This window comes from Nerophis ophidion, linkage group LG09, assembly GCF_033978795.1.
Source record: "Nerophis ophidion isolate RoL-2023_Sa linkage group LG09, RoL_Noph_v1.0, whole genome shotgun sequence".
NCBI classification, from domain to species: domain Eukaryota; kingdom Metazoa; phylum Chordata; class Actinopteri; order Syngnathiformes; family Syngnathidae; genus Nerophis; species Nerophis ophidion.
The window spans coordinates 64,885,434-64,905,572 of record NC_084619.1 but is presented as its reverse complement, the minus strand read 5'-3'; the positions used below and the strand labels follow the sequence as shown (position 1 = coordinate 64,905,572).

The following is a 20,139-nucleotide window of genomic DNA, read 5'->3' as shown; positions in this document are numbered from 1 at the left end:
AAAAAAATAAAAATAAATATGTATATAGAGACATACTGTAATAACTTGAAGTAAGTAATGAAAATTATAAAAATAGTAAAAAATAAATATATATACATAATGGTATTTAAATATTATTAATGTTCTAAATACAAATCTATATATATCTAGAGAGGGTGGTTCTAAAGAGGTAGGCATTTTCCAGAGGTCCCCAGAAGGTAAGAAATACCTTGTGTGTGTGTGTGTGTGTGTGTGTGTGTGTGTGTGTGTGTGTGTGTGTGTGTGTGTGTGTGTGTGTGTGTGTGTGTGTGTGTGTGTACTCTCAGGACAAAGCTCTTCATGTGGCTTGTAGGACAAAGAGCAGCATTATACAATTTGCAGCATGACACGAAATAAGCATTTCACTCTCAATTCACCTACTTCCCTCTTTTCCACCGCCCCCCACCCCCGAGTCCCTCGCCGGTAACACTCCTCCGCAGGATCATTGTGTCGCCGGATTATTTTTAGCGTGCGGCTTTCACCTTGACTCTGGCTTTGCGCGGTGACATCATAATTAACATTTCTGGTAATAGTATTTGCGTGAATGTGCGACAACTCACACTGCATTGCTAATGTATCTACAATTATATATATATATATATTTTAACAGTTAGATGCGCCCTCATTAGCGCTCATTGTTGCTAATATCTTAGTATCACACAGCATGCCTACAGAGTGTACATTGTAGCGTTTATTGTATCTGCACTGGCAATGTTCCAAGTTTACAATATTTATAATAACGGCAAACAAGTCTAGTGATTATTTAAACGGGTCAGTTGCTAACCTCTGGCTGAATAGCAACAAACAGAAACGCCAATAGCTAGCGCGCTAGTCTACCCCAGGGCAGCCGTGGCTACAAATGTAGCTTACCACCACCTTGGTGTGAATGTGGAGTGAATGAATGATGGCTTCTCACTTCTCTGTGAGTATCTAGTTGATATAAAAGCGCTATATAAATCTAATCCATTATTATTACCATTATTATTGTTAGCGCATTAGCAACCTGCGCGCACACCCTGTAACAACATTAAACACTGTTGCCAAAGTGCTAAAGCTAGCGCCTAGCAAGACAGCTACTACTATTAGTACACAAATCCGAACTGAAACCAATGCTAACAATGGCTAATAGATAGCATGCTAACAGCAGACACCTTGTAATAACATGGGAACAACTGTCGCTTCTTTAAAACACAGTTACCAAAGTGCGAGATGGTAAAATGCTAAAACTAGCGCAGAGCTACCACTAAAAGTACACCAACCCTAACTGAAACCAATGCTAACCACGGCTAATAGATAGCATTCTATCAGTTAATATTTGTATGTAGGTTTGTATATATCTATATGTACCTATAGTGTACTCAAGTAAAAGTGCCGATACTTTAGAATAAAATGACTCAAGTAAAAGTAAAGAGTAGTCATCAAAAATATTTACTCGAGTAAGTAAGTATTCCATGAAATAGTGTTGAGGAACTTGTGAGTAATTTCCGATTAATGTAATGTTTTTTTATTTTTATTTTTATTTTTTAGACTACAATTGTAGTTTTCTAAAAATAGCTTTTTGGAACAAATCTTACCACGTAACCCACAAATTGTAAGATTTTTTTTATTCAGCATCCCACAATTCAGTTTTTTTTTAAAGACTCTGTAAGAAATCATTCAAAATAACCCAAAAATGAGTAGTTTTATATATTTTTTTTTTGTAGAGACAGTGAGCCACAAATTGGTCTATGTTCAACTAAATGGGTCTGCTGTCAGTTGCTAACCTCTGGCTGAATAGTAACAAACAGAAACGCTAACAAAGCTAATAGCTAGCATGCTAGCGGCGGACACCTTCTAATAAAATGGGAACATCTGCTGCTTCTTTAAACACAGTTAACAAAGTACGAGATGGTAAAATGCTAAAGCTAGTGCAGAGCAAGACAAGTACTACTATAAGTACACAAATCCTAACTGAAACCAATGCTAACCATGGCTAATAGATAGCATTCTAAGAGTTAGTATTTTAATGTATGTTTGTATAAATCTATGTGTATGTATTAGTGGATTATGTAACTTTGTAATTAGGGAAAAAAATTTAAACAATTGTAAAACAAATGTGTCCTGTTAAACCACTCAAAGTAACACAAGCTAGCCAATTGTTATAGTTTTTACTTTGTAAAATGTAACTGTGAAGAAGTTGCAAGCAGACCCTTTCAGTAAAGGTAGAAAAGTAGTCGTCCAAATAATGATTTGAGTAATATTCAGTGAAAAAACTACTCGAGTACTGAGTAACGAGTGAGTAGGTGGCTATTTTTCAGTGGTATTCTCACTACAACCCTAGTTGGTGACATAGACATGTACTACAAAATACTGTACATTCACTTCCCAGTTACAGTTATGATGTTATATTATTATTAGAACAACTAAAAAATACAAAAACATCTCAAACCAAAACAATACTTATCGAGTTGTTGGCTGAAAAGTGACCAATTTTACTGACACGGATGACAGCGCATGATACAAATGTTTGTAAACATTGCACTGAAAATCATTTCCAACATGCCAAGATGTACAATTAAATTTCCAGAAACTTACTTAGTTTTAAGAGCAATTTACTTACCTTTAGTCTTTGACTTTATATCATAATCTTAATTTGAGCATGACTAATTATACTGTGTTTATTCTAGTTTAAAAATGTTAAAATTGAGAAAATGCCTATTCAGATAAGGTTATTTGGTTTCCCCCATTACATCCTGATGGTTGCTAATTTAAGAATTGCAATGTGAATAATGCTTGTTTTCAAAATAAAATATTTATTTCTAGCTTAAAATTCCTGCTAATTTTAGATTTACAAATCTTAATTTTAGGATGTTTTTACCAAGTAAAATTAACTAACTGCATGGACAGATCATTTTACCAGGTTTAGTATCTTATAATATCTTATTTGTTAAGGGGCGGCATAGCTCGGTTGGTAAAGTGGCCGTGCCAGCAACTTGAGGGTTGCAGGTTCGATTCCCGCTTCCGCCATCCTAATTACTGCCGTTGTGTCCTTGGGCAAGACACTTTACCCACCTGCTCCCAGTGCCACCCACACTGGTTTAAATGTAACTTAGATATTGGGTTCCACTATGTAAAGCGCTTTGAGTCGCTAGAGAAAAGTGCTATATAATTCACTTCACTTCAGCTCTATTTTGCGATGTGAACACTTGTGCTGTACCTCACTAAATAAATATAATGATGATGTGAATAAATCTATTTACGTCATCATTATACGTCCCTGAATTTTGTAAATAAATGTAGCGATCGGCACGAAACTCGAGGTAACCGAGGCAATTGCAAAAATAATCAAAAGTCAAAAGTATGTTGCACTAAAACTACTCTGAGGAGTTATCAAAAAAGTTAATTGAGTAAATGTAGCGAGTCTCCATGTATGGAACATACAGTTTATGTACTGTATGCACACTCCTGATCAAAATCTTAGGACCAGTTGATAAAATTGTCAAAAAGTTCTGAAGAAATGTGAGCTCGAGACCAGAAAGTTGAACTCGCACTTTATTGAAAACAATGGCCAGCAACCCCAAAAGGGACAACCAGTACAAAATGGATGGATTGGAACTGAAGTGAGTTTTGAAAAAAATGTGAAAAAAGGACTGGGTAACTCACCTGTTGATGATGACTTCAAAGATTGATGCTTGGTGAAGATCAGGTAGAAGGTCCAGGTGGTAAAGAGGACTTCACGAAGTCCATTTTTGCAAACCCCCAAAAGACCTGGTCCTTGTTTTTGAAGCCCTTCCCTGGCAGTTTCTGAAGGTTACATCAGGATGTACGGGCTTTGATTTGGGTCCATGGGATCACCTCGTGTCTCAACAGTCAACCGATCAGATTGGCCGTCTCAGCACCGGTCACATTTTATCAGAAGGGGTTTGGGGGTGGTCTACTAGTTAGTTTTTTGCAGGTTTTTTGTTTTTAAAGGTCGTGCTTTCTTCACATACTGTATTTAAAAGCATGTTTATGCTTTTCAATAATCTGCTCCCACTTCGAAACCGTTCTTAGAACTTTACAGAACCGATAGAAGCTGGTTGATCTCTCACGGAAGGAGATTTTTACAACAAAGTTCTAAAGCTTGGTGATGTATTAGATATATCAGATTGTAGGTGTTTTTTTACCCTTCAAATTCATGTTTCGCTGTGTTTGTTGCATTTTTGTGGATTGTAAAAAATGTGGATGGAGATGGGGGGTGACGTTCATATGTTGTCAATATTCAGTGTTTTATCCTTCATAGTTAATTTTGTAAATTCCACATTCTTTATTTTCATGTACAGTCTGGGTGTCTCGGTCGGTAAAAAAATGTCAAATTCCATTCCGTTTTTTAAGGCGGTCTGTCATAACGTTTTTAACATTCATTCAGACATTATTGTGAGGTTTTGTATTAGTGTTCCTAACAATCAGATATTCTGGCCCCTAGACACATTTTTTCTCTTAATTTGGCCCCCACAGGCAAAATAATTGCCCAGGCCTGTTTTAAATGAACATTTTTTTTAAATATACCTGGTCAGATGGTTTATTGGAATTAGGCAATATCTTGCGTTTTGCTTGATTGTAAAATTTGTGGATGAGAGGGCGGGGGTGAAATTTATATGTTGTCAATATTCAGTGTTTTATGCTTCATAGTTAATATTTTAAATCCCACATTCTTTATTTTCATGTACAATCTGGGTGGCTCATTCAGTAAAAAAAAAAAGATGAAATTCCATTACGTTTTTTCAGGCGGTCTGTCATAACGTTTTTTAGCATTCAATCAGACATTATTGTGAGTTTTTTTATTATTAGTGTTCCTAAAAATCAGACAATTTTTTTTTTTTTTTATAAATTTGGAAATAAAATTGATGCAATATGGTGACATACAATATTGTTGAATGTGTGTGAGACCGTTTTTAAGACTTAATATATTTGAGGTATTTTTATTTGTATTGCACTGATGCAAGGCACTTTATTTTATTGTCAACCGTGCATGATGACGACTATAAAACGATTCTATTCTATTCCTTTACCAATTGCTTTTTTTTTTTTTTTAAAGGAATCCCACTAACTACTAGCGCTGTCAAATGTATACATTTTTATTGGGTTTAAAATATATATAAATACTAACCCATTAATATTTCACTCTGTTTGTTGCATTTTTGTTACGTTTCGCTTGATTGTAACATAAGTCTATCGGGGGGGGCGACGTTCATATCTTGTCAATATTCAGTGTTTTATCCTTCATAGCTAATATTGTAAATCCCACATTCTTTATTTTCATGTACATTCTGGGTCTATATATATATATATATATATATGTGTGTGTATGTGTATATATGTATCTGTATATATGTACATGTATATATGTACATATATGTGTATATATGTACATATATATGTATGTGTGTATATGCATATATATATATATGTGTATACGTGTATATATGTACATGTATATATGTACATATATGTGTATATATGTACATATATATATGTATGTGTGTATATGCATATATATATATGTGTGTATGTGTATATATATATATATATATATATATATATATATATATATATATATATGTATGTATGTGTGTATATACACACATATATATATATATATATATATATATATATATATATATATATATATATTAGGGACAGTGGAAGAGTGGCCGTGCGCAACCCGAGGGTCCCTGGTTCAATCCCCACCTAGTACCAACCTCGTCACGTCCGTTGTGTCCTGAGCAAGATATCCTGATGGGTGCTGGTTAGCGCCTTGCATGGCAGCTCCCTCCATCAGTGTGTGAATGTGTGTGTGAATGGGTAAATGTGGAAGTAGTGTCGAAGCGCTTTGAGTATCTTGAAGGTAGAAAAGCGCCATACAAGCACAACCCATTTATCATATATATATATATATATATATATATATATATATATATATATATATACACACACAGGCCTCCGGACACATTTGTTTCTCAAAATTTGCCCACCCGACCTTCCCCCGCTCAAAATAATTGCCCAGGCCTGGTCTAGTGGACACCCTGTAATGACTGAATGACTGATGTCTTCCTATAGAAATGTTTCAAAAAGAATTCACAATTTAACCTGGCTAAAACCAATCCGACATGACAACATTTCGCAAACGATTGTAAAATATTTTGATGGGGGGGTGTGACTTTCATATGTTTTCAATATTCAGTGTTTTATCCTTCATAGTTAATACTGTCAATCCCACATTCTCACAAATTAAACTCTATTCCGTTTTGTAAGCTTTTCAACGTTTTTAGCATCTAATCAGACATTATTGTGAGGTTTTGTATTAGTGTTCCTAAGAAATCCTATATACCAGCCCTCCAGACACATTTTTTTTGTCTAAATTTGGCCCCCCTGAGCAAAATAATAGCCCAGGCCTGACTTGGAGTGACTCTCATGGGCTTCACTGATTCAAAGTTGGCGACTCTCTTTCACCCCGAAATGCGTGCAAATATAATAATTGAAGGCACTGCTCAGTATTTATGACTTGCAGTGTGTTGCGTGTGCTTTATTTGCACATGTGACCGCGTCCACGCTGATGAGATTTCAAATTTGACCTTTCCAAGTCTTCATTTTCCCTTCAATATGTCCCGTTAATATGTTCCCACTTACGGCCGAATAATCACATTCCTCCTCGCCTCTTTTCGACATGTACTTTTATTTAAATAGCTGCACAAAACAGTGATGGACACCTCCATGATGGAAGGCCGTGCACCAGACTGATGGCACCTGGGGTATTTTCTCCCTCTCTCCCGGTCATATGTATTTCGCCGGAAATTTCCAGGGGATATTTTAGATGTTAATAGCCCTGAAGTGGTCTCGGTTTCTTATTTAATTTCTCTCGCCTTCTTTAAATGTAATTCGCCCACAGACTGTGCCGCAAGGCTCGAAAGAAGGGGGAGAAAAAAAAAGTCTCTCATTTCCACAGCAGAATGGAAATGCAAATGGCGCACGCACACACACACACACTCACACACACATGCCCTTGACACAACTCACCAGTGCACACAATTAAGTTGGTCACTGAATGTGAAGTCTAGTGCAGCACACTCCATTTTATACCATTATTGTTATTATTTCCATTATTATTCTGCTCCCTCTTGCCTCTTTCTCCACACAATTAAAAAAAATGTCATTAATGTATCATACAAATGCAACAATTTCTAAAAGAAAAATATATATATATAGGCAAAACAAAAATAAATTACATTTAGGTTGATTGGCAACACTAAATTGGCCCTAGTGTGTTAATGTTGTCTGTCTATCTGTGTTGGGCCTGCGAGGAGGTGGCGACTTGTCCAGGGTGTACCCCGCCTTCCGCCCGATTGTAGCTGAGATAGGCGCCAGCGCCCCCCGCCACCCCAAAAGGGAATAATCGGTAAAAAATGGATGGATGGATGTTAAAAAAAGACATTTTCTTTGCATTAAAAAAAAAGAAAAAAGTGTCCACTATAAATGTCACCAAAGAGGGGCGCTGTCCGTCTATCAGACACTCCACGCGAATCGATCCCATCACTCCTGGCTTTTTTCTCCCTCCTCCTCCTTTAAATAATTGATATATTATAACCACAACCTGCACCAAAATAATCTATAAATTCTAATTTTATCGATGTCTTATTATGCTCTGTAATGTGTTTGTTTTTTTTAACTCAACAATTTTATTCAAAAGGACAAAATCAAGCTCTACAAAGATCGTTAATAAAAAAAAATGCCACCGTTGAAATAAAACAAATACAATGTTTATTTCAATCAAAGAAAATATGATCATTAAAACATGAGAACGGGGTAAGTTTTCGTGAACGCAAACATGGGGAATAATCAGAAAAAAGGGAGAATTAAATATATATTTTAGTGAGAGGAAATTCTGCGTGGGCTGATTAAAGGCATTAAGAATTAAGAAGGAAGTGTGGGCGTACATGTAATTAATAATTCATCAACGAACGATCCCTTTTGAAAAAAAATAAAAAATAAAATAAAATAAAACCGAAGCTGTTATTTTCATAATTAAAGTCAAACTCACGCTCGTTTTGTAGGTGTATAATAATGATTATAATAATAATAATAATAATAATAATAATAATAATAATAAAAGTGTATTTTGGTGGTTCTCCGTGGACGTGGACGGACAGCTGGGCAGCGGCCGGCTGATTGACTTTGTGGTGACATCTGGGAGGCCCGCTGGCCCCTGGCACGCGTGGAGGCTGATGTCGCCATTTACATGCAAATTTAGGAAGATCATCAAGGGCCTCGCCCCGTAAATTCACCCCCCACGCACACACACACACGCACACACGCACACACACACAGTATAGAAAAAAGAAAAAGAAAAAAGCCAGTAGTGTGCTCCATGACAGGAAGTCCTCATTGGTGTTTGATTTCATATCAGTGGAGGTCAACGCGGCTGTGACGTCACAAATGACGGACACACACACACACACACACACACACAGGCGCACACACAGATTGTTTACTTTCTGTCCTCACGCCAAAAACTTGCACACATTAAAACAGATTTAGTTGGAAATCCCAAAATGTTGCTTGTATTACTTTATGAAAGAAACGTGTTTTGTACTTTTAACTTTTTGTACATTTAACTATATATTTGTCAAATAAATCCTACTATGTAATAATTTGTTTTCTTTCTAAATCCTCCTGAAAAATGCTAACTTATTAAATGAGTTTTTGTAAGAAATTCTAACACACAAATGAATGAGTTTTTGTACTGTCAACATATTAACTGCATTATTAAATACTTGATAAAATCAGTTTTACTCATTTTTTTATTCGTTTCCTGTTCATTGCAATTTGTAGGAAATAAACGATTTCACAAATGTATACTAATTACTTTTTTGTCAAGAAATTAACTAAATAATCACTTTTTTTCTCGTTAGAAATCCTACTAACTACCACAAACTTCTTAATTTCTAGTTATTTCAATAACCTGCAAATGTGTTGAAATTTAACTTAACACACATCAAATAACACAAAAATGTATGTTTAAAAAAAAATAAAACAACAATTGACTAAATACCGTGCAAATTAGTCAGTTTCACACCAATAATTAATTGATGAGTAACCTTCTCTTCTCCCATGGCTTCAGGCTCTATGGTTATCATCACACTTTCCCCACTTAAGTCACAAATGTGTCATTTATCCATACCAATTTTGGAAATTCAAATTTGTTTCCTTGTTATTTTGAACTAATTAACACACAATTTTTTTTTTTTTGCTCAAAACATCAGTAAAAAAATACTATTTAAACTAATTACTGTTTTCTAAATACCATGTTTGTACGATACTGCCCACATTTGTTGATCCACCTCTGACTCTATGGTTATCATCACACTTTCCCCACTTAAGTCACAAATGAGTCATTTATCCATACCAATTTAGGAAATTCTAATTTTTTTCCTCGTTATTTTGTACGAATTAACACACAAATTAATCTTAGTTTTTTTGCTCAATACCTTTATTAAAAAATGCTATTAAAACTAATGACTGTTTTCTAATTACTGTGTTTTGTACGATAATGCCCACATTTGTTGATCCACCTCTGGCTCTATGGTTATCATCACACTTTTCCCCACTTAAGTCACAAAATAGTTATTTTTTTAAACCAATTTTGGAAATTCAAATGTGTTTCCTCGCTATTTATACTAATTAACACACAGATTAATCATGTGTTGCTCAATACCTTTATTTAAAAAGTCCTAGTTAAACCAATGACTGTTCTGTAATTACTATGTTTTGTACTATATAACCCAAATATGTTGATCCACCTCTGACTCTATGGTTATCATCACACTTTTCCATAAGTCACAAATGAGTCATTTATCTATACCAATTTTGGAAATTCAAATGTGTTTTCTCACTTTTTGTACTAATTAACACACAAATTAATACTTTTTTTGCTCTAAACATTAGAAAAAAAATCATATTTAAATTAATTACTATATGTTTTGTACAATATGACCCAAATTTGTTGATCCACCTCTGACTATGGTTGTCATCCCACTTTTGCCACCTAAGTGAGTCATTTATCTATATCAATTTTTTCAAGTAAGTCCACCAGCAAATTTTTTTCCTTGTTATTTCTACTAATTAACACATTTTTGCTCACTTTCTTTTGTAAGCAATCCTATTTAAACCAATGACTGTTTTCTAATTTGCTATGTTTTGTACGATAATGCCCACATTTGTTGATCCACCTCTGACTCTATGGTTATCATCACACGTTTCCCACTTACGTGAGTCATTTATCCATACCAATATTTGCAAGAAAAGCCACCAGCAAATTTATTTCCTCGCTATTTCTACTAATTAACGCGCAATTATATAAAACCTTTAGTAGTAAATCTTATTTAAACCAATGTCTGCTTTCTAATTATTATTTTGTACAATAATGCCTACATGTGTTGATCATCTAAGCCTACAAAAATGTAATAAAAATAACAATTTCCCTTGTGGATCAATAACGTTCGTCTAAGTCTATGGTTATCGTCACACTTCCCACCAATGCATCAGGGAAATTAACTGCAAAGTAAAAATCCATGCTTATGACATATTTAACACTTTTTTGCAAGTTATCTTCTACTTTCTCTGCGTGCAGGACCGCCGCATGCAGCAAAAAAAAAAAAAAAAAAAAAGAGCCCTCATCAGGCGGATTCAGGGCTCAGCTGACTCCCCTCTTTCTCCCAGTCTGTCTCTCCACGTCCAGATGGCTCCTGCACACAGATTTGCATTCATTTCCCCACTAATATGTCCACGACGAGCTGGGGGCCAGCTGCATTTGTTGTCAAATACGCTTTAAAAGTCCCTTTCAGGACGGCATCGTTACCGACCTGACGGCTGCTCTCTCTCTCTCTCTCTTAGTATATCTGATCTGTAAGAGGATTTGTCTCCAAGTTGCATAATTTGATAATCAGATTATGGGCTGGGGGAAAATAAGAGCATCATCAGTGCGTGTAATGAGGGGTTAATTTCTAATAAATGTGCAAAAAAAAGAGTTATTTGCTTAGAAAGGTGAGCAATTTGGCTAAAGCAGGAGTGTGGAGGTGAAAAAGCAACAGCTTATAATTCACTTAATGTTTGGCAGCAGCTATTAACCCTCAGAACCAGCTCCAGATAGATTGCTCAGGATATAGCAGCCGTCCCTCCCTCCTTTCCGCTCTAATCAAGCTCTCAGGCCGAGAGAAAAAAAAAAAAAGCAACACAAATATTGTTGAGTAAGGAATAATCATTTTAATAGAGGGTATGTATGCAAAACACTAAGAAATGGGGTGTAAATGCAAAAAAACAATTATAAAAATGGTCATTGAACGCGGCATAATTTTCTTTGAATTACGCACATTTAAAGAAAAAAAAATTTTTTTTTTTTTCAAGCCAAATCAAAACTTGTCATCTTCTATCTTTTCCGTAAGATGAAAAGAGTCCAACTCACCACATCGAAGAGGCAAAAGTGGAGGAATAAAAGCGGAGAGAGAGACGCTCGCTTCTCTCGCCATGCTCCTCTCCTTCGGAAACAGAGTGGCTGGGTGGGCGGGGCTAACGCGTCACGCCTCCATGTATGGTCAACGCCCCGCCCCGTGCCGCCGCGTCATCCGGTGACGTCGCCCCTCCCGTGGGTTTAGAGTTTTGGCTCCCGGGAAAGAGTGCAGTCCTCGGGGAAAGAGGGCTTAGTTTTGCATGTTCCCATCCAGCGTGCGCGACGCGAACAGGGGCCCCCTTTCTCCACCTCTCCTCTCCTCTCGCGTGTGCGTGGAACACCTTCCACTGGTGAGCAGCCTGCCTTCCGTGCGTGTTCTCGTCTCGCTGCGCTGCCGCCGGAGCACAAGAAGAAGACGAAGACGAAGAAGCATCTTTTCCTCACGCGAGGGGTTCTATTTTTTAAACAAGTCCTGAAGGTTTCGGACGGCGGTTCTTTCGGGGATGTGTCCGCTTTGAGAGCAGCGCCACCCCGCACAAATAAGTCATTTTTACCCCCAAATATAACCCCCCCACCCCCTCCCAAAAAAAAAAAAAAAATAATACTCGAAGAATTGTGTGGATATTTTGTCTTAATAACTTAAGTCGAGCACTTTTGAGACTTGCTCACATCGGACGGAGCGAAGCGGGAGAGCCGACCTGTGGACTTTGCGCCGCCCCGACACTCGCCCTCTTCTCGCCCTGAAGGATAGCAGCGCGCCCGGTGTGGTGGACCCTTTCCTGTACCCCCCACCTCCGCTCTTCTTCGCGCAGGAGGCTCCCGCACATTTGTCCTCAATGTTCGGGATTCAGGAGACGATACCGCGGGGCGGGACCACCATGAAGGAGGAACCGCTCGGTGGGCTCAACTCGGTCCGCTCGTGGATGCACACGGCCGGGGTGGTGGACGCCAACACGGCCGCCCAAAGGTACCCCCGGCGCGGCTCACCTCCGGCGGCCCGGCTCGCCATCATTCACCTCTTATTATTATTATTTCTGAATTTCCTCCTTTTTTTTTTTTACAAAATTGTCATTAAATAAAAAAACAAAAACGTCTTTTTTTCATTTATTTTTGCTCCAGTTTTTTTTTAACCGAGGTGTTCTCCCCTTCTCTCCCCGCAGCGGAGTCGGCCTGGCCCGGGCACACTACGAGAAGCAGCCCCCTTCCAACCTCCGGAAGTCCAATTTTTTCCACTTTGTTCTGGCCCTCTATGACAGACAGGGACAGCCGGTGGAGATCGAGAGGACTGCTTTTGTCGACTTTGTGGAGAAAGAAAAAGTAAGACAACGACTCATCTCTTCTTTAAAAAAAAAAAAAACAATAACGCACCTTTGGCAATTAACAATTTGTATATAATTTCACATGTCTTAATGCTTTTATTATTATTATTATTGCAGGAGCCAACCAGTGAAAAAACTAACAATGGGATACATTACAAACTACAGTTATTGTACAGCAATGGTAAGTCTGATTTAGCAGGAATAAACCCACCATTAAATACCAATTATGGCGTGTTTATATTTATCAACAACACCCACGCACATGCCCTATTATTTACTGTCACCCGCATTAATGTCATTATTTTCTCTTTTCACGCAGGCGTCAGAACAGAACAGGATCTTTACATTCGGTTAATCGATTCCATGACAAAGCAGGTAAGTTGCACGCGTGTTATAATAATTATAATTTTAAAACTACTTTTAATAATAATAGGATAAAAGTACATATGTAAATTTGCATGGGAGTCACTTTGTCCAACATTTAAACACTTCTTGAAAAAGGCTAAGAGGTGAAATATGGACTTTTGGAATTATTTACTCAAAAACATGCGTTTTATTCCAATCGCAATTATTAATGCATCAGTTTTTTTTTACAAGACTACAATACACAAAATGTTGATGATATATTTTGTTATATGTTTAAATAGAGCGGTCACAGCATTCCTGCGCCAATGATCCGAGTCAATGACGCAGAACAAGCAATTTATGGATTTGTGTTTCCTCGGCCACATAAATCAAAGCAATGGGGGTAATCACCCCGTGGAAAGAACAAAAAAAAATACAATTTAAAGCTTATAAATAAATAAATAAATAAAATACAATTTTAAGGAAAATGTAGGTGTGAATACGGAGTTTCCTTAGAAAGGGATGCTGGAGGCTGAGGATGCTGAGGAGGAGGAGGGATGGAGCGCTGATAGCTCCACGCCATCTGTTTCAGCCAATGCTCAAAAATTACTCAACCGTGCCGCCAGACACGCGCTTTTTATCCACGGGGAGAGGGGGAGAAAAAAAAAGAGAAAAAAAAAGATCATTGTTAGCGGCTCAAAAAATAAACAACAGATTGCCCATTAACACTTTTCCCCCAAATATCCCCAGATTAAAAGCATATTGATGACACTTCCATTGGAGCTCAATCCCCCCTCTGTCGGCCCGCCTGTCTTAAATGGATTAATAGGGGGGACAGGCGCAATTAGGAAAATGTGGGAAAATACGCCATTTTATTAGAATATACGCACAAGTCATTAATTTCATCGTCCAAAAAAAAAAATAAAAAAAAAATAATGTGCTGTTCTCCCCCCCAGGCCATCATCTACGAGGGCCAGGACAAGAACCCAGAGATGTGCAGAGTTCTCCTCACGCATGAAATCATGTGCAGGTAAGATCTTATTTCACATGCATGTTTTATATTTATACTTTTTTTTTTTTTATTATTATTATTATTATTATTGATGGACGGCTTTGCGCGCGCAGCCGCCGCCGCCGCCGCCGCGCTTGATTCCATCTGTCAGCACTGATCAGCCAGCCTTTTAGCGCCATTTAAGCACATAAATCGCAGCCTCTCACGTTGCGCTGCCATTCAAGCGGTGTCACCGATACCCGGCGTGGGGAAGAAACGCCTTTTGTTGTTATTGTCGGGCCCCCCCGCGGCGTGGCACCCACAGCTCCGTGAGCATTGAATTCGGATACTCGTCGGTTAAAGACCCCCCACCACCCACCCCACCCAACCCTCCATCCTCCACTCCTTCCTCTTTTGTTGTTGTTGTTGTTGTTTCAACGAGTCGTGCAAAGTGCATCATATGCGAGTGATTTGCACCTTACGCCCCCCCCCCCCCTCCCACCCCCCCCAACCCACTCTCCACGCATCACTCACGCTCAATTTGTACGTGCATCCATCACTCTGTGACACCTTGAATATGCTCCCGCTCGGCTGCCACAGCCTAATAATAATAACAATAATAACAATGATAATAATGCATCGATCACATGATTTTTTTTTGTGCTTGCACAGTTTGACAGGCGTTACGGTAATTTAATATTGTTGTGCTTGATTGACATTTGTCATACTGAGAATATTTGACTATTTGCACAGTGCATTATTATTATTAATATTATTATTATTCATAATCATATTAATTGGCTCACACGGTTATTAGTCCCTCTATAAAGCACTTTTGTCATTATCATTGCCTATTAATAATAATAATAATATTAATGATAATAATAATGCATCATTTACATTATTTTGTTGTGCTTGCATAGTTTGACAGGTGTTACGGTAATTTAATATTGTTGTGCTTGATTGACATCTGCAATACTAAGAATATTTGACTATATACACAATGCTGCATCATTATTATTATTATTATTATTCATAATGATATTAATAGGCTTACACGGTTATTAGTCCCTCTATGATGCACTTTTTCATTATTATTGCCTATTAATTAGGACAATAATAATAATAATAATAATGCATTGATCACATAATTTTTTTGTGCTTGCACAGTTTGACAGGTGTTACGGTAATTTAATATTGTTGTGCTTGATTGACATCTGCAATACTGACAATATTTGACTATATACACAATGCTGCATCATTATTATTATTCATAATAATATTAATAGGCTTACACAGTTATTAGTCCCTCTATGATGCACTTTTTCATTATTATTGCCTATTAATTATGATAATAATAATAATAATAATGCATTGATCACGTTATTTTTTTGTGCTTGCACAGTTTGACAGGTGTTACGGTAATTTAATATTGTTGTGCTTGATTGACATCTGCAATACTGAGAATATTTGACTATATACACAATGCTGCATCATTATTATTATTCATAATAATATTAATAGGCTTACACGGTTATTAGTCCCTCTATGATGCACTTTTTCATTATTATTGCCTATTAATTATGACAATAATAATAATAATAATGCATTGATCACGTTATTTTTTTGTGCTTGCACAGTTTGACAGGTATTACGGTAATTTAATATTGTTGTGCTTGATTGACATCTGCAATGCTGAGAATATTTGACTATATACACAGTGCTGCATCATCATCATTATTATTATTATTTTTCATAATTATATTAATTACGGTTATTAGTCCCTCTATGATGCACTTTTTTCATTAGTATTGCCTGTTAATCATAATAATAATAATAATAACAATAATAATAATGGATGATCACATTATTTTTTTTGTGCTTGCACAGTTTGACAGGTGTTATGGTAATTTAATATTGTTGTGCTTGATTGACATCTGAAATGCAGAGAATATTTGACCATTTGCACAGTGCTGCATCATCATATTTATTATTATTATTATTATTATTATTCATAATAATATTAATTGGGTTACACGGTTATTAGCCCTTTACGATGCACTTTTTCATTATTATTGCCTATTAATGATAATAAGAATAATAACAATAACGCACCGATCACATTATTTTTTTTGTGCTTGCACAGTTTGACAGGTGTTACGGTAATTTCATATTGTTGTGCTTGATTGACATCTGCAATTCTGAGAATATTTGACTATTTGCACAGTGCTGCATCATCATCATTATTATTATTATTATCATCATTCATAATAATATTAATTGGCTTACACAATTATTAATCCCTCTGTGATGCACTTTTTTCATTATTATCGCCTATTAATAATAATAATAGTAATAATAACAATAATGATCACTTTTTGTTTGTGCTTGCACAGTTTGACCGGTATTACGGTATTTTAATATCGTTGTGCGTATATTGACAATATTTGATGTATTTTGTCTATTTACAAAGTGCCGCTTCATCATCATCATCATCATCATCATCATCATCATCATCATAATTATTATTTTTATTAGTTATACGAATATTAATACTGTGCACTCGCATAATCACTTTAATTATGAAAATGTTCATTATTCGGGTTGTGGCTTGCACCGCATCACACCGATCTGTTCCCAATACTTAATTGGCTTACACGGTTATTAGTTCCTCTATGATGCACGTTTTTTATTATTATTTGTTATTATTAATAATGCACCGATCACATACATTTTTTTGTGCTTGCACAGTTGGACAGGTATTACGGTAATTTAATATTGTTGTGCATGATTCACATCTGCAATACTGAGAATATTTGACGTATTTTGGCTATATACACAGTGCCGCATCATCATTATTATTGTTATTATTCATAATTATATTAATACTGTGCGCTCGCGTCATCACTTTCAACGATTTAATTATAAAAATGTAATTATTCCGTCTGTTTCTAATATTTAATTGGCTTACACGGTTATTAGTCCCTCTATGATGCACTTTTTTCATTATCATTACTTATTAATAATAATAAGGATATGCATATAAACGCGATTACCATTCAGAATGAAGTGTTGATGTTGATTATTTTTTCAAAGTATTTTATTTGGCTTCTGTCCCTGTTCTGCGTCGTTATATTCATATTAACATACACTCTATTAGATGACCATGTGGCCTGAAATACAGTAGAAAACTGGTGATAGAAATGCAAAAAATATTATTATTAATGTGGTTGTACTTTGTAAAATTTGTAGATATTTTATATGTCCGTTCTGCGTCTTTATAGTCATATTAATATTTTCTCTCTTCGATGTCCACATGTCAATGGATACAATACTGTTAGAAATGCAAAAAATATTATTATTAATGTCTTTCTGCTTAGCATACTGACATGTTTTTCATACTATCAAGTAATTAATGAAATTATTTTGCTATTTAATTATTCTGTCTGATCAATATTGTTATTATTGATAATAATATTGCCATATATGCATCACAACCATAATGCAAAACAACAGAAAAATTATGTAAAATGCAAAATTTCCACGCTTAATTTATGAAATATGTGTTTTACTGTAAAGTTGTGTGCAAATGGCAAAAAAAAAAAGCTGTAATGTAGCTCCACAATAATAAATATACTGTTGAATTAATATCATTATCTTTGTAAAGGAAGTATTAAAAAGGATTAGTGTTGTATTTTTGGCGGTAAAAAAGTGATCAGATAAGAGAAGAATAAGAGCAGAGTCATCCCACCACGAATAAGTATTACTGCTGTAAATCAGACGTTATTTTTTTTAAAAGAGCGTGCGCTCCACCAACAATATCTTCGCACAAATCTTTGTTTTGTCTTCCTGCGCCATATGGCGTAAATCAATCTTATTCTCGTGTGTTTTCATTTCAAATGGAAGCCCGGATGATGAATTTGTTTATTTCTGCAGCTTTTTTTTTTTTTTCTTTCTTAATTCATGTCCAAATCAAAGGATGCGAAAGGCAGCTCACTGGAAGCCCCCGGATTGAGCGAGAAAGCGGGAAGAGGGGGGGTAGCTGAAACATGTGCTGCAAGATAGATTAGTGCTTTTTTGAGGCCATAATTGATAAATGCCTTGCAGAAATATTGGTTGAGGGTGGCACCTTGCATCTCCCTCAGAAATAGCAGCTTGGCAATTAGAGGTAAACAAAAGCTGAAGCTGTGAAAAGTGACTCCCTTGCCTCCCCCCCCCCAACCCCCCCCCCCCCCCCCCCCCTTTTCCATATTCCCCGCGCCCCTCCCCTTGCGGCGCTATAAGCCAAACAACACAACATGTTGTTTTTAGACATTTTTTTTTTTTTTTTTTTGTGCATCAATGGACGGGCTTAAGCGTGGTGGTCGATAAAAAAAAAAAGCGTTGTTACCTCTGCCAAGGGTACTTTCTTATTTGCCCTTTGCTCGTCGGTTAGCGGGGATATTAGTCCTTTTTTGGGGGGATGTTCACAAGTTGGTGAGGGGCTGGGCGGAGGAAAAAAGGCCTGAAATGATTGCACACATTGAGAGTGTGAATACTTCCTTCCAATTCCGAAAAAATAACCCCTAAATCTCACTTTATAGCAGACCTGGGCAAAATACGACCCGCGGGCCACATGTGACCTATTAAGGTTTTCACCGTTTCATCACTTTTTTAGACCTTTAACATCAAATGACCGTAAGTATTGAACTATAGAAAGTATTTGAAATCGGCACTTTTACTCAAGTTATTACGGTAATCTAGGTCACAGCAACTCAGGCCAGGAACAAAGCAGAGTGGGCGGGGCTTGTTTTCTGAGCAGCCAGCCCAAAACACATGTGTCAGGAACAGATGCGGAAGCAAATTTTTACAACAAATTTCTGCCTAAAAGTGATAATATATCGTATTGTAGTTGTTGTATTTGGTTGTTTGTTACATTGTTGTTGTGTTTTGCTTGATTGTAAAATATGTCTATGGAGGAGATGCTCTGAGAAGTAAAATATGTTGATATGTTGTTAATATTCAGTGTTTTATTGTTCATAGTTAATATTGTAAATCCCACGTAAAAGAGGAACGATACTCATATCTTGTTAATATTCAGTGTTTTATTGTTCATAGTTAATAATGTAAATCCCACGTAAAAAAGGAACTATGTTCATATGTTGTTAATATTCAGTGTTTTATTGTCCATAGTTAATATTGTATATCCCATGTAAAAAAGTTGCGGCGTTCATATGTTAATATTCAGTGTTTTATTGTTCATAGTTAATATTGTAAATCCCACATAAAAAAGGAACAATGTTCATATGTTGTTGATATTCAGTGTTTTAATTTTCTTAGTCAATATTGTAAATCCCACGTAAAAGAGGAGTGGGGTTCATATGTTAATATTCAGTGTTTTATTGTTCATAGTTAATATTGCAAATCCCCCAAAAAAGGGGAGTGACATTCGTATGTTGTTAATCAGTGTTTTATTTCATAGTTAATGTTGTTGATACCACGTAAAAGATGAACAACGTTTATACGTTGTTAATATTCAGTGTTTTATTGTTCATAATTAATATTGTAAATTCCATGTAAAAGAAGAGCGATGTTCAAATGTTGTTAATATTCAGTCTTTTATTGTTCATAGTTAATATTGTAAATCCCACGTAAAAGAGGTAATGGGGTTCATGTTAATATTCCGTGTTTTATTGTTCATAGTTAATATTGCAAATCCAATGCAAAAGACGTTCATATGTTGTTGATATTCAGTGTTTTTTTGGTGATAGTTAATATCTCAAATCCCACGTAAAAGAGGAGCGACGTTCAAATGTTGTTAATATTCAGTGTTTTATTGTTCATAGTTAATATTGTAAATTCCACGTATAAAAGGAGCGACGTTCATATGTTGTTAATATTCAGTGTTGTATTGTTCATAGTTCCATCCATCCATTTTCTACCGCTTATTCCCTTTCGGGGTCGCGGGGGGCGCTGGCGCCTATCTCAGCTACAATCGGGCGGAAGGCAGGGTACACCCTGGACAA

The 20,139-nt window shown here is 36.3% G+C and overlaps 1 protein-coding gene and 1 long non-coding RNA gene across 6 annotated transcripts in view; one reads left to right on the top strand and one right to left on the bottom strand.

The window, feature by feature from the left end:
• ebf3b (EBF transcription factor 3b) overlaps positions 1-20,139 on the top strand; it is a 275,369-nt gene that overhangs the window by 8,111 nt on the left and 247,119 nt on the right. For 2 of the 5 annotated variants that reach the window (XM_061911567.1, XM_061911564.1), the window contains exons 1-5: positions 11,678-12,446; positions 12,640-12,796; positions 12,916-12,979; positions 13,118-13,173; positions 14,100-14,173. In XM_061911567.1, the coding sequence (XP_061767551.1) occupies positions 12,316-12,446; positions 12,640-12,796; positions 12,916-12,979; positions 13,118-13,173; positions 14,100-14,173 (482 nt within the window). In that variant the 5' untranslated portion in view covers positions 11,678-12,315. Of the gene's footprint in view, positions 1-11,676; positions 12,447-12,639; positions 12,797-12,915; positions 12,980-13,117; positions 13,174-14,099; positions 14,174-20,139 lie in introns of those variants that run through there. The other 3 variants (XM_061911565.1, XM_061911566.1, XM_061911568.1) reach the window with 3 other exon arrangements.
• On the bottom strand, positions 10,326-12,025 carry LOC133559633 (uncharacterized). Its single transcript, XR_009808217.1, has 3 exons — positions 11,495-12,025; positions 10,896-10,987; positions 10,326-10,778 (listed from the first exon to the last, which is right to left on the bottom strand). It is a non-coding gene; the product is annotated as an uncharacterized LOC133559633 (long non-coding RNA).